The sequence below is a fragment of the Alligator mississippiensis genome, chromosome 2, assembly GCF_030867095.1.
Source record: "Alligator mississippiensis isolate rAllMis1 chromosome 2, rAllMis1, whole genome shotgun sequence".
Classification (NCBI taxonomy): domain Eukaryota; kingdom Metazoa; phylum Chordata; order Crocodylia; family Alligatoridae; genus Alligator; species Alligator mississippiensis.
This window is the reverse complement of record NC_081825.1, coordinates 56,699,289-56,720,128: the sequence shown is the minus strand read 5'-3', so window position 1 is coordinate 56,720,128 and position 20,840 is coordinate 56,699,289. Positions and strand designations below refer to the sequence as shown.

Below are 20,840 nucleotides of genomic sequence, written 5' to 3'. Positions count from 1 at the left end.
CTTGTCAATGACATTTGTAAGGTGAGGGTATAATTTCCAAAGGAGATGGTGATTATTTAAAAGGAGAAAGGACAGAGCACTTGAAATACTTGTAATAAACTTTCCCTGTATATGAGAAAATAGGTATTTTCCATTAGTAATTTCCATAAGCAAAGCAAGTGTAGTTTGCTGCTGCTGAGTCAGTAGTATGGTGTACATTAGGCCTGTGCAAAGCAGCAAGTATTTGCTTCAGATTTGGCTGATTTGGAGGGACAGTGATTTGATTTGGAGATTCGAATCACTGTCCCGATTCGATTCAGCCAAATCAGATCCGAAGATTTGGCGCCATTTCAGAGATTTGGCCATACACTAAACAGGCAGCAGTCCTTACCATGCTGGACACAGCTGCCTCCAGTTGGTAAATCTGTTGTAGTGGATGGAGGGGGAAGGGAAGGGGCATGGGGGAGGGAGGGATTGGGGCTGGGGCTGGGACAAGCTGCCCAGCCAGGGCAGGGGGTGCAGGACTTGGGGTGGGGGGCAGAGGAGCATGGGATGCAGGCATGGCAGTGGTGGGACTGGGATGCCCTGCTGCCACTTGCCCAGCCAGTGCAGGGGGGCGCAGCATATGAGCGCTGCCACTGCTTGCCCAGCCAGCGCAGGGTGGCGTAGGATGCTGGCGCTGCTGCTGCCACTGCCAGCCCAGCCAGTGCAAGGGGTCCCAGGATGCAGATGGGCACAAGGCAGCACGGGATGCAGGCATGGTAGTGCTTGGAGTGGGGGCTCTTCCCTACTTCTGCTTGCCCCTTTACGCCTGGAGCGAGCTGTGCCTGCATCAGACCGCCCCCCCCCCCGCCCCAGCTGGGCAAGTAGCGGCAGGACATAGCTCCCACTCCCACCACTGCCAAGCCTGCATCCTGTGCCCCCCTGCCTCCCTTCCCAATCCCTCCCTCCTCTCCCACGCCCCTTCCTTCCCCCCTCTGCCCACCACAACAGACTTAGCAGCTGGAGGCAGCTGTGTTCAGCATGGTGAGGATTGCTGCCTCTTTAGTCTATGGCTGAATCTCTTCTGAATTGATTCAGAGGCTTCTGACTCAATTTGGACCTTTTAATTGGTCTCCCAATTCGATTTGGATTTGGAGATTCAGCTGCCAAATTGGGCTGAATCTCCTCCAAATCAAATCAGCTACTGAAGCTTCGCACAGCCTTAGTGCACATCTCCAATTTGGGATTCCAACCTTGGACAAAAGTTTACCACCATTAGTCCTTCAGAATCAGTTCTGACCTGTACCGTAAGGTGGCCACTATATGATGGTGGCTGACATGTATGCTGTAAAAAGAATCGCTCTATTCAAGGATAGACAGGTGGTTCCACTTTACATAAAAAGGCAAACTCCTCCAATTTACTCTTTCTTATTTCTTCATCTACCTGGATGGAACAGATCAGTTAATCTTTGGAGTAAATCCACTGAAGTGAAATGAGGAACAAATTTGGCTTGGTATGCATGGTGTTAAAATGTTGGGTTCTGCATTTTTATGTATGTATTTTATGATTTTTTTTCCCCAGGAGAAACCCTCTGGAAATATTTTTTTTTTCCAGAACATATTTTGGGGGCCATTGTCTGCATCATAGTATTGGATAATGAACTCAATCATTCCTTTCTTTTTAGATTGTGGCCGTCGTCCCGCAGCTCGTATGTACAAGAGGATCCTTGGTGGCAGGACCAGCCGCCCAGGACGGTGGCCATGGCAGTGCTCTCTGCAGAGTGAGCCAAGTGGGCACATATGTGGCTGTGTTTTGATTGCAAAGAAATGGGTCTTGACAGTAGCCCATTGCTTTGAGGGGTGAGCAGAGCTCAATCAGTTTTACTATTAATGTGCAAATTATTACTTGGATAAATAACTTCCATGCAAAAATATCAAGACTTCCAATAAGCATAGTAGCAGGTTATGATCTTGTCCAAAACAACAAATAACATGGGCTTGAAAATGGTGTCTGATGCTGATGAAGGGTAAATGGTGTAGCTCTGACTCAGCTGGGAAACTCAGAAAAAAACCTCACCCTTTTTAAATGACATTTTAATAATATGTCACATATAGTTGTAGTAGACTGATAAATCTCACTGTGCACCAAAATAAAAATGGCTAGGAACAGGTGGGCAGTAGTCACTATTATATATCTATTTAACAGTGATTACTTACACACACACACACACACACACACACACACACACACACACACACACACAAAGTGTGTGCATGTAATATAATCTCAACACTTCTTTGAGGTACTGAAGTTTCCTTTTCTAATGATAAGCAAATTATATGCTACTTCCAATATGATTGTTACCATTAAAAAGACGATATTTACTGATAATTGCTACCTTGTGGGACCTGAGATTCCATACCCCAAGGCTAGAGTGCCCAACGTGCATCTTTGAGATCAGATGTCAATGGCTTTTTAATGCTAACCAGAGTACCTTTTTGAAGAAATAATGTTTGGTCTCAAAGTTTATTATCTTTACTTTGTTTTGCACCACGGTCTGTTAATTTAGCTTCTAAAGACAAGCAGAGCTGTGTCACATCCATTGGTATGCTTTTCCCCCAGATAGTATTTAAGTACATTTCTTCTGTACTGTTTCTTTTGTTGTGTATCACTAATGGGTGACACCTCTCTCCTGTGGAATTCAGAGCTGGTTCTGTGCTGTTAATGGACACTCCAGAACTATGCCCCACCATTCAGATCATGGCAGTAGGAAACCAGTCCCTGGGCTGGTTATTTGTGTTTCATAACTTTATTTTTTATGCAGTAGTGACTTCACTTCAGCTTATAGCTTCTTATACCTTTCCTGAAGTGTGAAAACACCAGGATATTGAGGGTCGAAACCTCAGGTTCCTTTGGCACAGCACCTCTAGAGCAGGCTCCTTCTGCTTTGAGTCACACGGGTATACCACTGACTCTGTTAATTCATCATGGTGAGGCTCAACCAAGAACATGAGGGAAAACCCCTGCCAGCCTGCTTATCGATAAACCTTGCAAACATAAGATCCCAGAAATGCAAAAGCGAGTGTTCTGAGCAAGTTGTGTAAAAAATCAAGGCTTGAACCTTTTCTCTTTTACCTCCCCAACCTGAGGGACTCATTGCTGGGTCTCTGTAGCATAACTAGGAATGGGTGAGCAGGACACCAACCACAGGCACCAACCAGAATGGACCCCCACCCCAGAAGTCTGCACTGTGGTGGTGGGAGCAGCACCCAGGCACAAGGACACCATGCTGCTGCTGGGACATGGGGGTTTTGAGGGGACAACCCTGTATTTCAGAGCCTCTAGTGTAGCTGCTGTTGCTCTCTCTCCTTTCCCCACTGTCTTTTGCTATGGTGAGAAGAATTGGTGGCACTCAGCACATGGCAATGAGGGAAGCAGCAGTGGCAGCCATAGTAGGGGGGCATGGAAGTGGGACATAAACCCATCAGATTTGGAAAACACTGGTCCAGGGTGAAAATCTTACCAGTTACCATTGGTGATGTGTAGGGGGTGCACACAGGTACATGTGCACCCCCTAAGATTGGTGGTGAATACCCTGAGGTTGGCTGTCGCCAACACTACCGGCAGCGCCTGCAGGTGGTTGCTGCTCGCCACCGCTCCCCTCGCTGACAACACCGCTGCCAGCATCTGTGGGTGGTCACTGATTGCTGGTGGCTCCCATCGACATTGCCAGTGGCATCTGTGGGTGTTTGCCGATCGCTGGTTGGCACTCACCATCCCCCCTCACCGCCAATACCGCCGCGGCAGCCTGCAGGAGTTCCCCGCTTTCTGCCACTGCCGACTGCGGGCAGTCGCTGTGCCCCCCCAACCTCAGAGGGCACATGATGTTCATGCCAGTTACACCTCTGCTGGGTCTTTTTTTCTCAACAGTGCTCTCTCTCTGTGCCCTATAACTGTCCGCCCACACAGTTTCTGGGAAATCATTCAGCAAAGAAGTCAAATCTCCTACAAGGTACCTAATAACAATGGGGGAAGAAAGTATTTGGAAAAAGTAGCTTTCCATTCCTTCACAGAAACATCATTTAGGTAGGAGGTACTTTTGGTTGGTTCCCAAATAATTCCTTAAATTACAAAGCATCTGCTTTATATGGTGGGAAGCTGTATTCTGCTGTAGTAATTAAAATTCTGCTGTAATCTTCCATCTAGTTCTGTGATTCACTGCCTGCTTACTTCCTGTTAGTGATGAGTGAGGAGAGAAATGTGAAGCAGGAGACATTTCTTACCTGATAATTTTCTTTCTGTTAGCAGCTGCTTTTCTTGTTCAGCCTGCTCTGACAGCCTCTGTAAATTACTTGTGACCAACTGATTTTTTTTTTAATCTAAAGGGACAATTTAAACACAAGTTCACTTCATGGTTACTTGATAGAATTTGACAGCATCTCAATAGTTTTCATTCATTGCTGTAGTGTTTCTACAGCTTTGCAAGAACTTCTCAGCAACACTGGAATGCCTTTGAATTCAACAGGTAAGAGGTGTCACCCATTAGTGACAAAGGAGGAGACAATCTAGGAGAAAGAAACCTCCTAGTCTGTAGATTTCAGGAGGACTTTAACTAACTGTTTGAACCGGGCCATTTATTGCTGATTAGAGCTATACCACATAAGGGAGTACCTAGAATGTTATATTTAAAAAAGCATTTTCATTCCAGATCATTCCCAAATTTTGGGGAAGACAACAGATTATTCAACTTCCACACCTTAAAACTTAAACTTTCATTAAGGATTTACAAGAAATGTTTTATGCTCCCTCTGCTGGTGTTATGGTGGCATTGATTTATAAGCCAAAAGATTTTAGGTTGTTAAATCCTTTAAAAGTATACTTTCATACATGACAGCAGCTATTCTCCTTCCATAGGTGTTTGATAATACTGAATTGTTATAATGATACATGGGGGGGGGGGGGGGGTTGCAGTTTATAACTGCTAAGTTGTTTTATGGTAAATTGCAGCAATTCAAAACAAAATTAAAAACAAATATTTTATATGTTCTTAGGAGTGGAGAATATGTAGTATTTTATCTAAAGACTTATTAGGTAGAAACACTTTAGTTAAGCTTGTGATCCAGGCTGCAGTTTGAGTATCATAGCCATTCAGCAGAGAGCATTATAACAAATATGGGTTGACACTCTCATAGACCTTCGAGATGGGAGAAATTTCATAGAACACATCATCCATATGCTCTTCAGTTACTGGAGTTAAATGCTGTATTCCCTGGGGTTTGAAATCCACCGTATAAAAGCATCCAAGATCAAAACTAAAATACCAAATAATTTTTCCCTGCCTTTGGACAATAAGTTCAAGCTGTGAACTTCCTTGCTCAGGGCTATCCATTTTATTTTCCTTGCTCTATGCTTGTAAGACATGCTAGAACATGAATATTCTTAGTAATTTGTTATGAAAAATTATACAAAAAAGTCACAAACTAGTCATGGAATAAAAGGATAATTGTAGCCTGAAATGTCAGCATTTGCGTATCTCATTATTTTATGAAAATAGCCTTTATTTTGCAATAAAACTCTTAAAAGATGATTAAAAACCACAGTCTGGTTGACTACTGGGAAAAAAAGCTGTTGTTTCTCTTCTTATCTCTAGCTTTGATTAAGCCTCATTGTCTGCAAAGTTTGCTATGTTGTACAAAACCCTCTTCAGTCTGCTGTGTAAATGCTGAGGGTTTTTTTTATTTTAAGCCACAGAAAAGTCACAGAGCCTGTGATTTACCACTAGCTCTAATCATGAGATTTCATGCCCTTACCCTTTTATGGCTCCATTCTTATGCGTCTCAAATTGGTTTGATCTTCTTGATTCTATTGTGTTTACCTCCCCACATGAAAAAAATCCAGATATCAAAAATGGAAATAGAAATATACAGTCTTGGGTAACTGTGTCTAAAAGTCAAACTGACAAGTGATCTTCAGCCTTAGGCATTTTCAGAGCACACTTGACATGGGGTACATATAAACATTGTAGTTAGATAGCTCTCACCAAGGTTAGAGTGATCTGAATGCCCTGGTGTGCAAGCAATCACAGGGCTTAGGTCACCCTAAAATGGTACACCCCATCTAAAATTAGTTCTCATCTGAGGTGAACTAACTTTAGATGAGCAAGGGGTTAACCTGACTTAGCAAGGGTTAACTCAGCCTAGTGAATGCATTCACAGCACAGCCCTGGGGCTGGGAGAGCCCAGCCACTCTTAGCAGTCCATAGTTCCCAGGCTATGCTGTTTTGATATCACTGGTGACACTGACCAGACTATTTTTAACACCCTGGCTAGTCCACATGTGAACTGGGCAACACCCCCTCCCACCATAGACCTGCTAGGCCTCCCCATGTGAAAAAAATAATCTCTGATTCTTGACTTTTTAGTATGCATTAGTGACTAGATCTTCATTAAAGTTAAATGTTGGGTTGTTTTAAAGGCTTATAGAAATCAATTAGTAAAAAATAACCAAAGTAGTGGATTATCATGGCCTCAAGGTACTGAACACCTTGATTGTAATGGAAATGGGCACTTGGCACATCCTGGGTAAAGCCACTGAATTTCATGAAGGGTCATACTTGTCCATCTCGGGCCATTTATAGACTGATGTCTACCCCAGTGGTTAGGGCACTCACCTGAGATGTGAGTTCATATCTCAATTCCAAGTCATACAGAACAGAGACTTGATTCCATGTTTCTTATCTCTAAGATGGTAGCCCTAGCTAGCAGCAGAGATTACATTTCTTGTTCATGGGAGCAACCTGTTGTGGGACTTTGGGTTGAACTAGGCCTCTGAGAAGATTGTTACCTGTCGGGGATGTGGGGAGCAGGGGAGATATCAGATCAGCACTTAGATAGCTTTGCACATACCCACCAGGAGAAACATGCTCACTGGTATGGTAACAAGTGGTTCTGAGAATGCCATTGGTACTTAACAAAGCAGATATGCACCTATGAACTTTGGAAGATGTGACCCTAAATTCAGTTGGAGGAAAGCAATACAGTTAGTCCCTTGCTTGGGCGATTTGTATTTCCCTACTGGCTTTTGTCATCTTTTTGGATTCACAATCCTAAACATCTACTAATAAAATTCATTCTGTATTGTTGCTCAGATCTTAGTTTTTAACATAGATTCTGAAAGTAGGATTTCTATTTTTTTTTTTTTATATAGGACTACTTATGTTACACAGCTGTGGCTAAAATAACTTTATTTAAATTTATTTTTTTCCTTTCTTTCAAAGGAGAGAGAATGCTGCAGTTTGGAAAGTGGTGTTTGGTATAAGCAATCTGGATCATCCATCAGTCTTCATGCAGACCCGACTAGTGAAGACTATTATCTTGCATCCACGGTATAACAGAGCAGTGGTTGACTATGATATCAGCATTGTAGAACTAAATGAAGATATCAGTGAGACAAGTTATGTGAGGCCAGTCTGCTTACCAAGCAGGGAACAGTTGATTGCGCCAGATACCTACTGCTACATCACAGGCTGGGGACACATGGGCAACAAAAGTAAGATGAATACTTTCTGGACTTTTGGAGGAATGTGTTAATCTTCTACTAACCTGATCAAATAATTGCTTCCAGTTTCAAATCATTTTGCCTACCTCTTATTATACATTTGTTGCGCTTTGTTATGTATCAGAACGTTCATATAAAACCTATGATTTTGTGATTTAAAGCCTAATTTTTCAATAACTGGAGCCTAACTCCAGATATTTTGTCTAAATGCCCAACTATATTGTTTTCCAAAAATGGTGAGTATCCAATAGTTCCTGTTGAGGAAATGTTCTGTCATGGCTAGTCAGTGGCCTGATTAAGTTGCATGTGAAGCTATCCTGAGAGTATGTGAAATGATCAGAAGAAGAATGTGCTCTTAGTTGAATGCAAAGCTTCAGGCTCAAGCCTTCTTTTGTTGGCTCAAGAAATAGGTATTTTGTTGACAACAAAATTCTCAGGGTCACACTGTGGCTTTGTGATATTACCCATTCTATCAATCATAAGTGGTTATGACAGAAACATTTCTTCTTGTTTCTTATAACTTTAGGGTCCTGTGACAGTAGAATTTGTATTATATAAATCTTTTATTAATAAAATAAATTCACACAGCATAAGTAAAATATTCCAGCTGTCCTATCACATTCTATTTAGCGCACCTAAGATGGGGAAATATTTCTCCCTTTTTTTTTGGAGGGGGGGGGGGGGAGTTATTACCAGGGGAAGTGTGTAAACCCTGAGCTCTACAGACAATGAGATCACTCCCAGCATTTTCTTGAATGATATTTCACTTCATCAGCAGTGTCAGGTCCTCAATTCAAGGATGCTTTTTACCCTGGCTCATTGGAGATGGTTCTTGAGATGACTTAAGAGTCTAATCCTTGAGCCACAGAGGGTCCATCCACAGGAGTTTCAGGTCTTCCCGTAGGGGAGAGTAGTCTGAAAGTTGGGATTCCTCTTCTTTTCCTTCCTCCACTGTCTCTTGACTTACCGTGGCCATGTCAAACATGAGGCAGCATCAGTCAAACCATTCCTTTATATAACTGAAAATTTAATTTTCTACAGCTCAGAATACAGAAGTAAACATCACTGGGCAAGTTGCTGCAGAGCTGCCTAATTAGCTCCACAGTAAAGTCTCAGCAACTACACATGCTGTCCTATTAGGCTGCAGTATATTAATAAACTCTGCTGTAGGATAGTACTTGTAATTACAAGTAATATCTTACTGCAGTGTTCTTTACTGCACAGCAAAACACATGTAAACGCTGATGGGGCTGGCTAGGGCATGACAGCACAGTGTTTTCCAGTGTTGTTAATGCCACAGATTTCAAAGTAACAGATTATGAAGAAGTGTAAAACTGAAAGTATTCATCTTGATTCCATATTGTTAAAACTATAATGGAACGTACTTTCCAATCTCCCATCAGATTTGAGTGGTGGTAAAGGTTTACAGTAGGAAACAACCTTGCATTAGCACCTAAATGGTCTAAAAGATCTTGTACCTCTTCATTCTTAGATATAGTGTCAAATTCATCCCCAAGATCATTTTACTTTTTGGGAGCCCTGAAGCTACTTTCCATGCATTCTAAAAGCACTATAACAGGATTTCTAAAGGCTCTTTATCAAAACCAGTCTTGATTTAGCCAGTAGAGGTGAAACATAAAGCAATTTCTCTTTGAACTGAACATGCACTAACCTCTTGTAACAAGAGGGTGTCCCAGGGCCAGTCAAATAGTTGGCCTACCCCCTTGTCTCAGGGCTAACCACCCACCTACCTTTTAATCGGGCTCCATGCCCGGCTCAGGATTCTCTTGGTCCCCTCAATCCCCTTAATCCTATTACCTGAGGAGTCTTACATCTAGCTCCCTTGTAGGCTTAGAGGCCTACCCCTCTGGAGCCTCACATCTGATTCCTTAATGCAACTCAGGACTCACAGTAAGTCTGGAAGCTGCCCTAGGTCCCTTCCTAACCTGGGCCCTGCCTCAGGACTCACAGTGAGCCTGGGCCCTTGTTTTGCTTTCAGGGTATGCTCCCCTAGCCTTTCCCTTCCATAGGGTCGCCCTCCCCCAGGCAGTGGTGGGTGAGGCTTTCTGGCACCTGATACTCACCCTCTACTGGGGAGGGCACAGGAGTGTCATTTCCTGGAAGCTGACCTGCCACAAGCAGCCCCTTCACAACATCTAACCCTAGCAGGGTGTAGTTTTAGGTCATACCTCAGGACCAGAAGCTTTCACCTTCCCCATAATTCCTTCCCTCTACCTCCAAGGCATTATGAGCAGCAGCTCCAACCAGGTGATGCACTCTCCTCAGCTACTTGCAGCAGACTGCTGGCTGTGCTGCTCAGAGCCCTGTTTTTATAGGAAACAGCTTGGCCTTGTTCCCAATCAGGCAGTTGTGCTTGATTGGGAGTGCAGCCACCTGCAGACTGCTCTGCAGTTTGCCCATGCCTGTGTAAGTAACAGAGCACAACACCCCCTACACATGCACCTCAGACTCTGGGGCTCAAGCAGTTTGAATACTCATTGGTGGCCCTTCAGAAACTACTACTGGTCCCCTGGATTCTGAGCTGAGGAGGAATTCTTTCTTACTGAGCACGACCCTTGTTTTTTTAATAATTTTTTATTAACAGACCCTTTTAAAGTAATATTTCTGTCTGTATAGTAGAAAAATGTTTCCATCTCAGACAGCACTAAATAAATCATTACAAGACAATACTCAGATTAACACAGAATCTTTTTTTTCCAGTGCCTTTTAAACTGCAAGAAGGAGAAGTTCGCATTATTTCCCTAGAACAATGCCAGTCATACTTTGACATGAAGACCATCACCAGCAGGATGTTATGTGCAGGCTATGAGTCTGGCACTGTGGACTCGTGCATGGTAAGCCACTCTCTGGGTAGAAACATGAAACTGACTTTTTTTTCTTTTTATAAAACAGTCTAATAATGTATGTACAGGATGCTTGTTGAAATACAAAGGTGACACTATAGATTAATGTTCTCAGTGTCCATTTCTAAATAAGTAATCATACATTTTTAATGGTGCAATAAACTTTCAAATGAATTATGATCTGCTGCTTGGTTCCTCTTAAGAATTACTTTTTGTTAATTAATTAAGACTTTTTTTAATTGGTGTGAATCTTGAACAGCTAGTTTTGTTATAAATGTAGCAACCAAACTGTTACTGGAGAGGCTTGTATGTTCTTATGTGGTTGAACTGATAAACCAGATTTTTCAACTGAGTTAAGTTGAACTCATACATCCTCTAGATACTCAAACACAGCCTCCATCGTAACAACACTGATTACATGCAGCTTCCATAGACCGTATTTTTCTCTTGAATTGCAGGGAGACAGTGGAGGCCCTCTTGTTTGTGAGCAGCCTGCAGGACGCTGGACGTTGTTTGGTTTAACATCTTGGGGCTCTGTCTGCTTTTCAAAAGTTTTGGGACCTGGAGTTTATAGCAATGTGTCACACTTTGTTGAATGGATTGAAAGACAAATATACATCCACACCTTTCTACTAAACTAACTCCAGATGTGTAGGGTTGTGCTGACTGGCAGAAGGCAAAGATCTCCAGCTCTTGAACATTCAAGATTTAGCAAGCAAGAAACTCAGGAGAGTTCTGAGCTCTAGGCGTTATTGACGTGGAGCTGTGGAAAATTAAGTGTAAGTGAACTGGTAAACTTCTGCCACTGAAGATACCTTCTGGGTAGGTCTGTTATGTTTGTAATCCTTTGACTTCTCCTTTAGCTGTGTTGTGCTACCATTCTAAGCACAACAAAAAAAGGCTTAAAGGAAGATTCAGCCAGTTTCTGCCTTTCAGACCTCGAAATTAAGCTGTAGCACAGATTAGCAAACCTATAAAAATATCCACTTAGGAGCACATACTGTTTCCACCCACAATTCCTGCAATGAAGAGTAAAGTCAATACATTCACAGCAATGATGCCGAAGAGCAAGGGAGACCTAGGAATCAAACTGCCACTTTAGTTGCCTTAATCTAAAATGGAATACCTGCCTACTTCTGGAGTTGTCCCAGTAAAGTAAGTTTCTGCCACTTGGCTTGCACAGAATTGCATAAGTCTTGATAGCACTGAGCAGCTTGGAGCCTATCTCATGCCTAAACATTATCAGTGTCCCCCTACATACTTTACCAGCAGGGGATGAACTGGTGATGAGTTGTCACTGCCACCCTTTTATCCAATTGCTTAGATTACTCAACTGGGATGTGGGAAACTCCAGTTCAAATTTTCACTGCCTTCAAACCCCATCTCCTCTGTCCCAGAAGAGTGCCCTAACCAACAGGTTGGGCTTTTTAAATTTCTTTTTGTTATTTCAATTTGTTCTTTAAGTTGTTTCTCAATAACTAAGCATTCTTTGACTGAGACAGAGAATGATTTCATAGCTCCGTCTCAGAGCACTTACACGAGGAGGAAAATTTGGATGCTAGCCTGCACCAGATGTGTAACTAGCAAAATTGGCACCCTGGATGGAGACCAGAGAACACAGGGGTGGTGGTAAGATGCTGAGCAAAGAAGTCTACTGGAGACTCAAAGATCCAGCTGCTACTGCCATGAAATGTTCTTCCCACACACCAGCCAGCAGCAGCAGCTGCTGCTACCACACGTGCTCGCCACTTACTGGCAGCTGGGCTTCCCAGGGGCCACCGTTCTGGCACTTCTCTATAAATTGATGCCTGGGACAGATGTGCTGCACTCTCACCCTTAGTTATGCTACTGTTTTAATGCATGTTTTGGTATCATATGCAAAGCAGAAAAGGTGGATTGGGCACGCTCCTTCAGTGTGGAGGATCCTGGGCTCAAAACTAGCCATGTAGAAGGGGTATATGAACTTGGGCTCTCCATATCTTAAGAGAGTAGTCTTCTTGCTATCTTAAATGAGTACTCTATCCATGGAACTATTGTGCGGCCTAAGCAATTAATGGCAGAAGTGGACCAATGGCTGAGAATCCAAAAGTGGAGATAGCTACTTCCATCTTCCAGGGGTGAATTTCCTATAGGCTAGCTCACACAGATCCCACTCAGAACACTGAAAATTAAAGGTTGTATCACTGAAACTTAAGTTCCACTTGTGAATCTAGTCTGAGGTCTGCAATAACACTTCTACTCTCTCTAGTTTGCCCCCAAGTAAGCATAATGAGACCTTTTCAAGAAGGTGTCTTTTGTAGGATTCCCATATATCTGGTTAGTTCCTCAAGACAGCTGATAAATGGATGTTTCAGACACTGTCATACTCAAATTAAACAGCATCATTCAAATTACTGCTATAGTTACATATTTACCTCTAAAACTGAGCATCTCCTTTTTTGATACACTTCAAATAACAAGTGAAAGACAATGCTCTTTACCCATGTCCACTGTATTCATAAAATCTCTCATATATATATATATATAAAAATTGTTATCAAATTACAGTTGTACTTTCAAGAACAGAACCTGATGCCTCAATGGTCATTTTCCTTCTTATATCATGGGTTTATGAAACAGAAAATTATATGTATTTCTCTCCCCTAAACTGCAAAAAAGAGAATTTACTCTTGTCTAAATTTCTCCAGTTAAGGGCTGCACCTAATCTGTGTGACATGAGGTAGATTACTGACATACACATCTTGAATATGGTGGTCTGGAAATTACAGTTTCAGTATCCTGCTCTGTCTTTATCCCATGGGACTAGATTCCTGACTGATGGGAACTGTTGTAGCTTATTTAAGGACCCATGTTGGTTTAAAACACCTGAAAAATCAGACCATGGGTTTGTAAAGGGCCATTTGACCAGCATACAGTAGTGCAGAGAGTAGAGCTGCATGTCGTTTTATGAAGTACAGAATTTACAAGATTTCTCTTTTTATCTAATTGAAAAGAAAAGATGCTATTGTAACATGAGCAGCCTGTCCTGATTTTTAATTTCACCAAATTATGTTCTTAGAGTTAGCTTTGAATAGTGAAAAGCACGGAAACACTTAGGACCATTCTGCATATATATAAGAGCACTGCCAAGAGATACTATTTGAAATAATGTTATTATTTCCACACTAGTTAATTGGGCCTTGCCCTGCTCCAAGTTTTCAAGCAGCTGCCCTAGTGAAATAAATGGTGAGCTGTGCTTAGGCTCTGATGGCACCACTGAATGCAACCATCTTTGGCAGAAAAAGGATGTATTGAACCATATCCTAAATGGCGTTAGAAAGAAGCAGTATTTCCCCCCAACTATTTCTGCGACAACATTCCATGTAAAGAGTATATTTGTAATTTTATAAATGTATTTTTATACTGCTTTTTCTATGTGTGCACATGACAATATTATATGTAGACTCTAAAGTCAAAGTTATTCCTCCTACCCATGTATTTGTCTCCCTTTGTATTCCCATACCTATGACAGTGAGAATTCTTCATTTCTCTACAAGCTGTAATCCCTTGTAAGGTGATAAACATATTTCTTGTTTTACTCCTGTCAGCTGCAGCTCCACATAGAATTAATGGTACGTGAGCCAGCTAGATGTGTTTATATCTAGTCATACTAATAAAAAAAGGACATTAATTTTACAAATACTGTCTGAGATCTAAACTAAATATGGTTTTATTCTTTCTGGAAATTCAGTGAAAGGCGGGGATGCATTAAGAGATGTGAGGCAAGATGACAGCTTTGTGCAGTTGAGCTGGGTTTGTTTCTAATAGTCCTGAACCCAGATTTGCATACATGGAGTTGTTTGCAACACCACTGATAACCATTGCAATGCTGAATTGTTTTCAGATTCCAATTAAACATCTTCAGTGTAGTCTGCACCTATGTTTACATACATGAGTACATCTGTATCACTTGCAAAGCGTTCAGAAACTGCTCTTGAGAACTGCCCATACATCTGTCCCAACTGCAACTCCTGAGATCTCTGCCCTTGATAGTAGAGGTAGCTTCACCACCTTCTTCCTAAGTTTGGCTTGAGCAGCATAGGTAGGCAGGATATGCCAGAGAATGCTGGCTGCCCAAGAGAGATGTGGAAGCATTATAGACGTGTACTACACTTTTCCCATACAGGATATTAACAGGCAGACTGAGTATAACTACCTGCAGTCACTTTGGATTAATTCTTCAATGGAAAATTGAAAATGAAAACAAACTCATATAGGCTAGGGACAGACATTACACACAAACCAGTTTAAGTGATCAGAAACTTTTTAAAACCTGTAACCGAACAGATGTTCAGTGGACATAAACCAGTTGTAAAATGGCTGAAACTGGTTTGAGATAAACCTGGTTGGATGTAGTATCAGGCTTAAATGATTTGGGTCAAACCAGTTTATGCAGTCCCAGGCCCCTTGCTTGCTTAAGTTAAACCAGACTCCCTCAGCATCCTAGCATGCTCTCTGGGCTGGGCAGGTCTCTCTGCTCCACAGCAGAGCTGGCCCCTCCCCTCTGCTCCTCAGCTGCAGCTCTGGCAGAGACTGCAGGCTGCTCCTCCCTCCCCCCCTTCCACTCCCTGCTAAGCAGTGATTCCCCCATCCCCTCTGCCTTACACAGATACCTCTCAACATTAGCTAGCAGACCACATGCTGGCTATGGTCTGTGCTGTGGCAGACAGGACAAAGGCAGAATCAACAGATAGCTGGTAATGTCTCTCTGTTGTTTTCTTAATGGTGTTATAAACACTGTGTTATCAATTCCCTGCTGGACTGGTCGGGGGAGGGGAACGCTTCCCTAATCAGAGTGTCTTGCCAGGGCCTCGCCACGCCCCTCTCAGCTCAGCACTTTGGAAGGGAAGGGAGGGCTCTAGCACCCTCTGGCTTCTAGCCTGAGCCACTGCAGGCATGTGCCTGTATTTCTGGGGTGTCTGTTCATGTCTGTTCAGTTACAAACTGATTTAGCCTAGTCAGGTGAGACTAACCAGCAAAAATTGAATTAATTCAGGCTCAGGATTTTTGAATGTCTGTCCCTAGCCATAATGTTATCTGAATAGATATTGCTATATAAATGTATCTGTGTACATGAAATCCTTCCATCCTTTTATTGTTTGGATTTTTGGATTTGAATCTACTCAAGATGTTTCATTAACACTGTCTCTTCTTTGGTTTACTGAAAAGCTGTAAGTCTGCTGTTAATTTTTATATTAGAATGCAAGGCTAAAGCTAATACTTTGGTAGTAGTATCCATTCATTTCACTGTAATATCACAGATGGAACAAAAATACCAGGCCAGAAAACTGGCCTTAGTGATTTCCTCTGTGTTTTACTGCTTGTACAACTGGGGTATGAGCAGTGGACAAGTATGAAGATCTACTGCCATCAGAAGTTATAGCGAGACAGTTGATAAGACGATAATGGCCATTGGTGCCATATGTTCAAACTGTGTTGCAGTGGTGAAATCTGGCTGTGTGCGTGTGTGTGAGGGCGCACACCCAGATTAGTTCTATGGATGACTGGAACTAGAGTCAAACTATATCCTATGTAAAGAACAAAACTTACTGTCATGAAGAGACATCCATTAAATGAAGGGCATAAATGACTCACCAATCTGCAAACACTTTTTTTGTTCTAAGAATTATTATAGCAGCTGTGTCTACTGCTGCAAAAATTAAGGTTAGCGCCCTTTATTCAGATATTTATGGTATAACTCTAACATTTGTTCTGGAAATACTAATTTTGAAGGTCAAAATACAAGTGGAGATAGATTTACTTGTATTTACAAGCTTTTAAAGCCACATCTCAAAATGGAGTGATTTACCAAAAAAGAGGAAGAGAGTTTTGTGCACTTGTTATGCCATGCAAAGAAACCTCAAATGATGAGTTTTAAGGGCTTATTTTTTAAATTAAAAAATCCAGATCATGTCTACTTGAGTTACTGCTGGAAAACAATAAAAAACCCAAGGAAGTGGTGATGTCCGAAATACTAACTCAGCTGCTAAGAAATGTTTTTTTAGTTAAATTGTTTAAAATACTGTGCATGTGTGTTTTGGGGAGAATTTATTGGATGTCTGTGGCTAATTAGCTTTCATAATAGAGAGAGCCTCTTACATTCACCAACCTCATTCCTTCAGCTAGGGTGTCAATGCTGACAATAAAACATCCCTTATAATGTCCCATGGTTCTATAACAAAACCAGGGAGGGCGAGCTTTTACATTACTAGTATTTGTATGGAAAAAAAGTATTTTAAATATTTTTAATATCTCTTATGCTGTAATTGTAAGATGGTTAATAATTCCTCTGGAAATAGTCATCATAGAGAATACTGGCTTTTACGTTACAGAAAGATTGTGTAATTTAGGTATTTCTGTGCAATGCCTTTGGGCAGATGTAATTTTATACTGTTATAAAGATGTTTATTTTGGCATAATATATTCTTCTGTCCTGCTATAAACACCTTTACACAGGTATAATTATGCCCATGCTACGGTATTGTGTTGCCTTAACTATAGCTGGAGAGATGCACAAATTGTTTGCAGCCCAGAACTGTACATGGGTTGGACCTTTAACTGCCAAAAATTGTTCCTATAGGAACAGCTTTAAAAATAACTGGAGAGGAAGGAAGCATCTTTAGATTTCATAAGAAAAGAAATCCCACTAGAAATGTATTAATTCTAAGCAGTACTCATACTTCTGTTCCTAAAGCATCTCTTTATTCTAATGCATTAATGATACACTAAAAACGCAGTGCATTTATAATAATAGTAAAAGGTGATTCTTCTTTAGGGACTTTTAGGGGATCTTAAAAAAGAATCCCATTTAAAGATGCATCTTTCTCAAAGAGGTTAGGTTGTTTGTAAAATATCTTTGTTCTCATAAAGTAACATGGACTCTGTCAACATCATGGAAATCAGATTCCTGTGAGTTACTGAATTAAGCTTTACTGGGATTTCCTGGTAGCAAAATTTGCCCCCGTGCTGCAAATTTGCAGTGCAGGGCACATTTTAATGTTCTGAGCATGCGGTTTGTGGCACCACAAAGAGGTTTGTGGCATCACAAACCACACGTGTCTGCACATCTGAATGCGGCCATGTAGGCTAAGTATAGACAGTCAAAAAGCCCAAGGCTGAATTGATTCAGTTTTTGCAGGTTAGTCTAAACTGCAGAGATTCAACTGAGAAACAACTGGACAGTCATTCACTTTGATTCAGGAAATGCAGCCACATACTAGAAGCTGGGGGAGTGCTAGACCATGACACTCTGGTATGTAGCTAGCATGGCCTGTGTGTTCACTTCCTTTTCCTGTTGCCCCTGAGGTCTCTGGGATTTGCAGTCCAGAATCAGAGCAGCAGGACTCTGCAGAACTCATCAGTTCCTCTTCCTGCTTCCAGGTTTTTCTGGGATTTGTATTCCACAGTTGCAGTCAACAGTAAGTTTTTAGTAGGGCAGGGCAGCTCTGTACTTGGGGAAAGGGAAGTTTAACTCCCCTCCCTGGCCCCAGACCCCAGTCATGGTTTGCTCGGGGCAGGGGGAGGGGGGAATGTAGTCTGTGCCTGCCCTCCTCAACCCTTCTCTTGCTGGAGAAGACAGCACAGCCCAGCCCAGGGATGGAAAGTGTACAAGGATATGCTGGAGAACTCTGACTTAACTTGAACCAGGAAGGGGTCTGGGACATAAGTTTCATAAACCGGTTTGACCCAAATCAGTTAGGTATCATACTACATTCAACCAGGTTTAGCTTAAACCAGTTGAAATTAGTTTATGTGCACTGAACTTCTGTTCTGTTGCAGGTTTAAATCAGTTTCTGATGACTTAAACCAATTTATGTATAACTTCTGTCCCTAGTCTTCAGGTGTCTACAGTAGAAACTTGTACCAATTTAACTATGTTTAACTAAGCTAAGGCGGACATAGAGCTAGGACTAGCATCAAAGATAATAAACAGTCCTCTTTCAAACATATAGGGAGGATGAAGAAGGCACCGGGAAACGTGGGGCCCCTCCAAGATATGCTGAGCAATCTGGTGGTTGTGCCAGAGAAGAAAGCAGACCTCTTTAACAAATTCTTCACCTCCGTTTTCTTGTGCAGGGACCGGGACTCCCCCACCGTGATTCAAGACGGACTCAAGGGGAACGCCTCCAGACCTAAGGTTGAGGAGGACTGGGTTAGAGTGCTTCTGGAGGGGCTGACGTGTTCAAATCAGCAGGTCCAGATGCTCTCCACCCCAGGGTGTTGAGGGAGCTAGCAGGGGTTATTGCAGGGCCCTTGGCATGGCTTTATGAGCGCTTCTGGTGCTCGGGCCAGGTTCCAGATGATTGGAAGATAGCCAATGTGGTCACCATCTTTAAAAAAGGGAGGAGGGAGGACCCGGGCAACTATAGGTCCGTCAGTCTTACCTCAATCCTGGGGAAACTCTTTGAGAAGATCATCAAGGAGCACATCTGTGATGGGCTGGCATCAGGGATGATGCTCAAGGGCAACCAGCACAGTTTCATTAGGGGCAGGTCATGTCAGACCAACCTGATTGCCTTTTACAATCAGGTCACAAAAGCATTGGATGCAGGTGTCGCCGTGGATGTAGTCTTTCTGGACTTCAGCAAGGCCTTTGACACTGTCGACCACCCCATCATTAAAAAACTAGGCGACTGTGGCATTGATGCCTACACAGTCAGATGGATTGCAAATTGGCTGAAGGGTTGTACTCAGAGGGTGGTGGTGGACGGGTCATATTCAACCTGGGAGGAAGTGGGCACTGGAGTCCACCAGGGCTCTGTCCTTGGACCCATGCTGTTCAATTTCTTTATCAGTGATTTGGACAACGGGGTGAAAAGCAACCCGTTTAAATTTGCTGATGATACCAAAATTTGGGGTGAGGTGGGCACGTTGGCAGGGAGGGAAAGACTGCAGCAAGACCTGGATAGGTTGCAGGGGTGGGCTAACAAAAACAGGATGCGTTTCAATACGGACAAGTGCAGGGTGCTGCACTTGGGCAGTAGTAACCAGCAGCGCACTTTTATAAGATGGGAAACTCCCGTCTTGAAAGCACAGAGGCAGAAAGGGATCTTGGAGTCATCATTGACTCCAAGATGAGCATGGGCCGACAATGCGAGGTCATGGTTGGCAGGGCTAGCCGGACCCTATCGCGTATCCACAGGTGCATCTCAAGTTAGGGCCAAGGAGGTGATCCTCCCCGTCTACGCAACACTGGTCAGGCCGCAGCTGGAGTACTGTGTCCAGTTCTGGGCACCCCACTTCAAGAGGGATGTGGACAACATTGAGAGGGTCCAGAGGAGGGCCACCCGCATGATCCGGGCACAGCAGGGCAGACCCTACAATGAGAAGCTACGGGACCTGAACCTGTTTAGCCTTCACAAGAGAAGGCTGAGGGGGGACCTGGTGACCATCTATAAACTCACTAGGGGGGACCAGAATGGTTTGGGGGAGACCTTGTTTCCCCTAGCACCCCCCCGGGATAACAAGGAATAACAGCGGCAAGTTGTTGGAGAGTAGGTTTAGATTAGACATCCGTAAGAACTACTTCACAGTTAGGGGGCTTAGGATCTGGAACCGACTTCCAAGGGAAGTGGTGCTGGCTCCTACCCTGGGGGTCTTTAAGAAGAGGCTTGATGCCTACCTGGCTGGGATCATTTGAGCCCAGTTTTCCTCCTGCCCAGGCAGGGGGTCAGCCTTGAAGATCAAGGTCCCTTCCGACCCTACTTCTATGATTTTATGTGGCTATAAACATACAGGGGCTTGGTTTGCCATGCTGAGTTCTAAACTTCCCCATCTGAGGTTAGACCAACTGCCTGCTCTTATCTTTACTGTATGCTCCTGGAATGAAGAGAAGTTTCAGACTTGGGCCCCTGGCAGATATGAATTAAAGGCACCATGGGATCTGATGTGCAATCTCCACAATGGCATCTCCTGCCAGACCACATGTGCATGGCAGGAGGTGCGACTGGGATTGAGTATACAGTCCCAACATGCCTTATTGCCAGTACAAGGGGAGCCCAGGATCATGATTCTGAGCTTCCCCTGCACTGACAAGTAGCAAGCTCCTATGGCTGGAAGCCCATGCCAGAAGCCCCATCAGCTGATCTGGTGTCCCAACTGCGAAGGCGCACCTCACAACCCTGCAGCTGGGATCCCCATCAGCTGACAGTGTCTAGCCTTGGTGGTAGCTGGGAGCCCAGATCAGCTGATGGGACTCGCAGCCACGGGGAAGCACCCAGGGCTAGGAGCCCCAGCCTAAACACACGTTCAATTAATGCTGTAATAGGAACTAGTCACAAAGTTATTAGAATATTTTTTTGTGTAATAACTTTGTGGCTTATTTCTTGTTTTATCAAGCTATTCATTGCATTAACATGGGGCTGGGTAACAACATTAAGACATGATTAATTTTAACTTATGCCAGGGGTCTGATTCTG

At 43.0% G+C, this 20,840-nt stretch overlaps 1 protein-coding gene across 3 annotated transcripts in view; it reads left to right on the top strand.

Moving 5' to 3' along the window:
- CORIN (corin, serine peptidase) overlaps nt 1–14,062 on the top strand; it is a 272,355-nt gene extending 258,293 nt beyond the window's left edge. For all 3 annotated transcript variants that reach the window (XM_019481201.2, XM_019481202.2, XM_059721699.1), the window contains 4 exons: nt 1,647–1,821; nt 7,239–7,510; nt 10,241–10,374; nt 10,842–14,062. In XM_019481201.2, the coding sequence (XP_019336746.1) occupies nt 1,647–1,821; nt 7,239–7,510; nt 10,241–10,374; nt 10,842–11,024 (764 nt within the window). In that variant the 3' untranslated portion in view covers nt 11,025–14,062. The remainder of the gene's footprint in view (nt 1–1,646; nt 1,822–7,238; nt 7,511–10,240; nt 10,375–10,841) is intronic.
- Nucleotides 14,063–20,840: the final 6,778 nt, after the last annotated feature.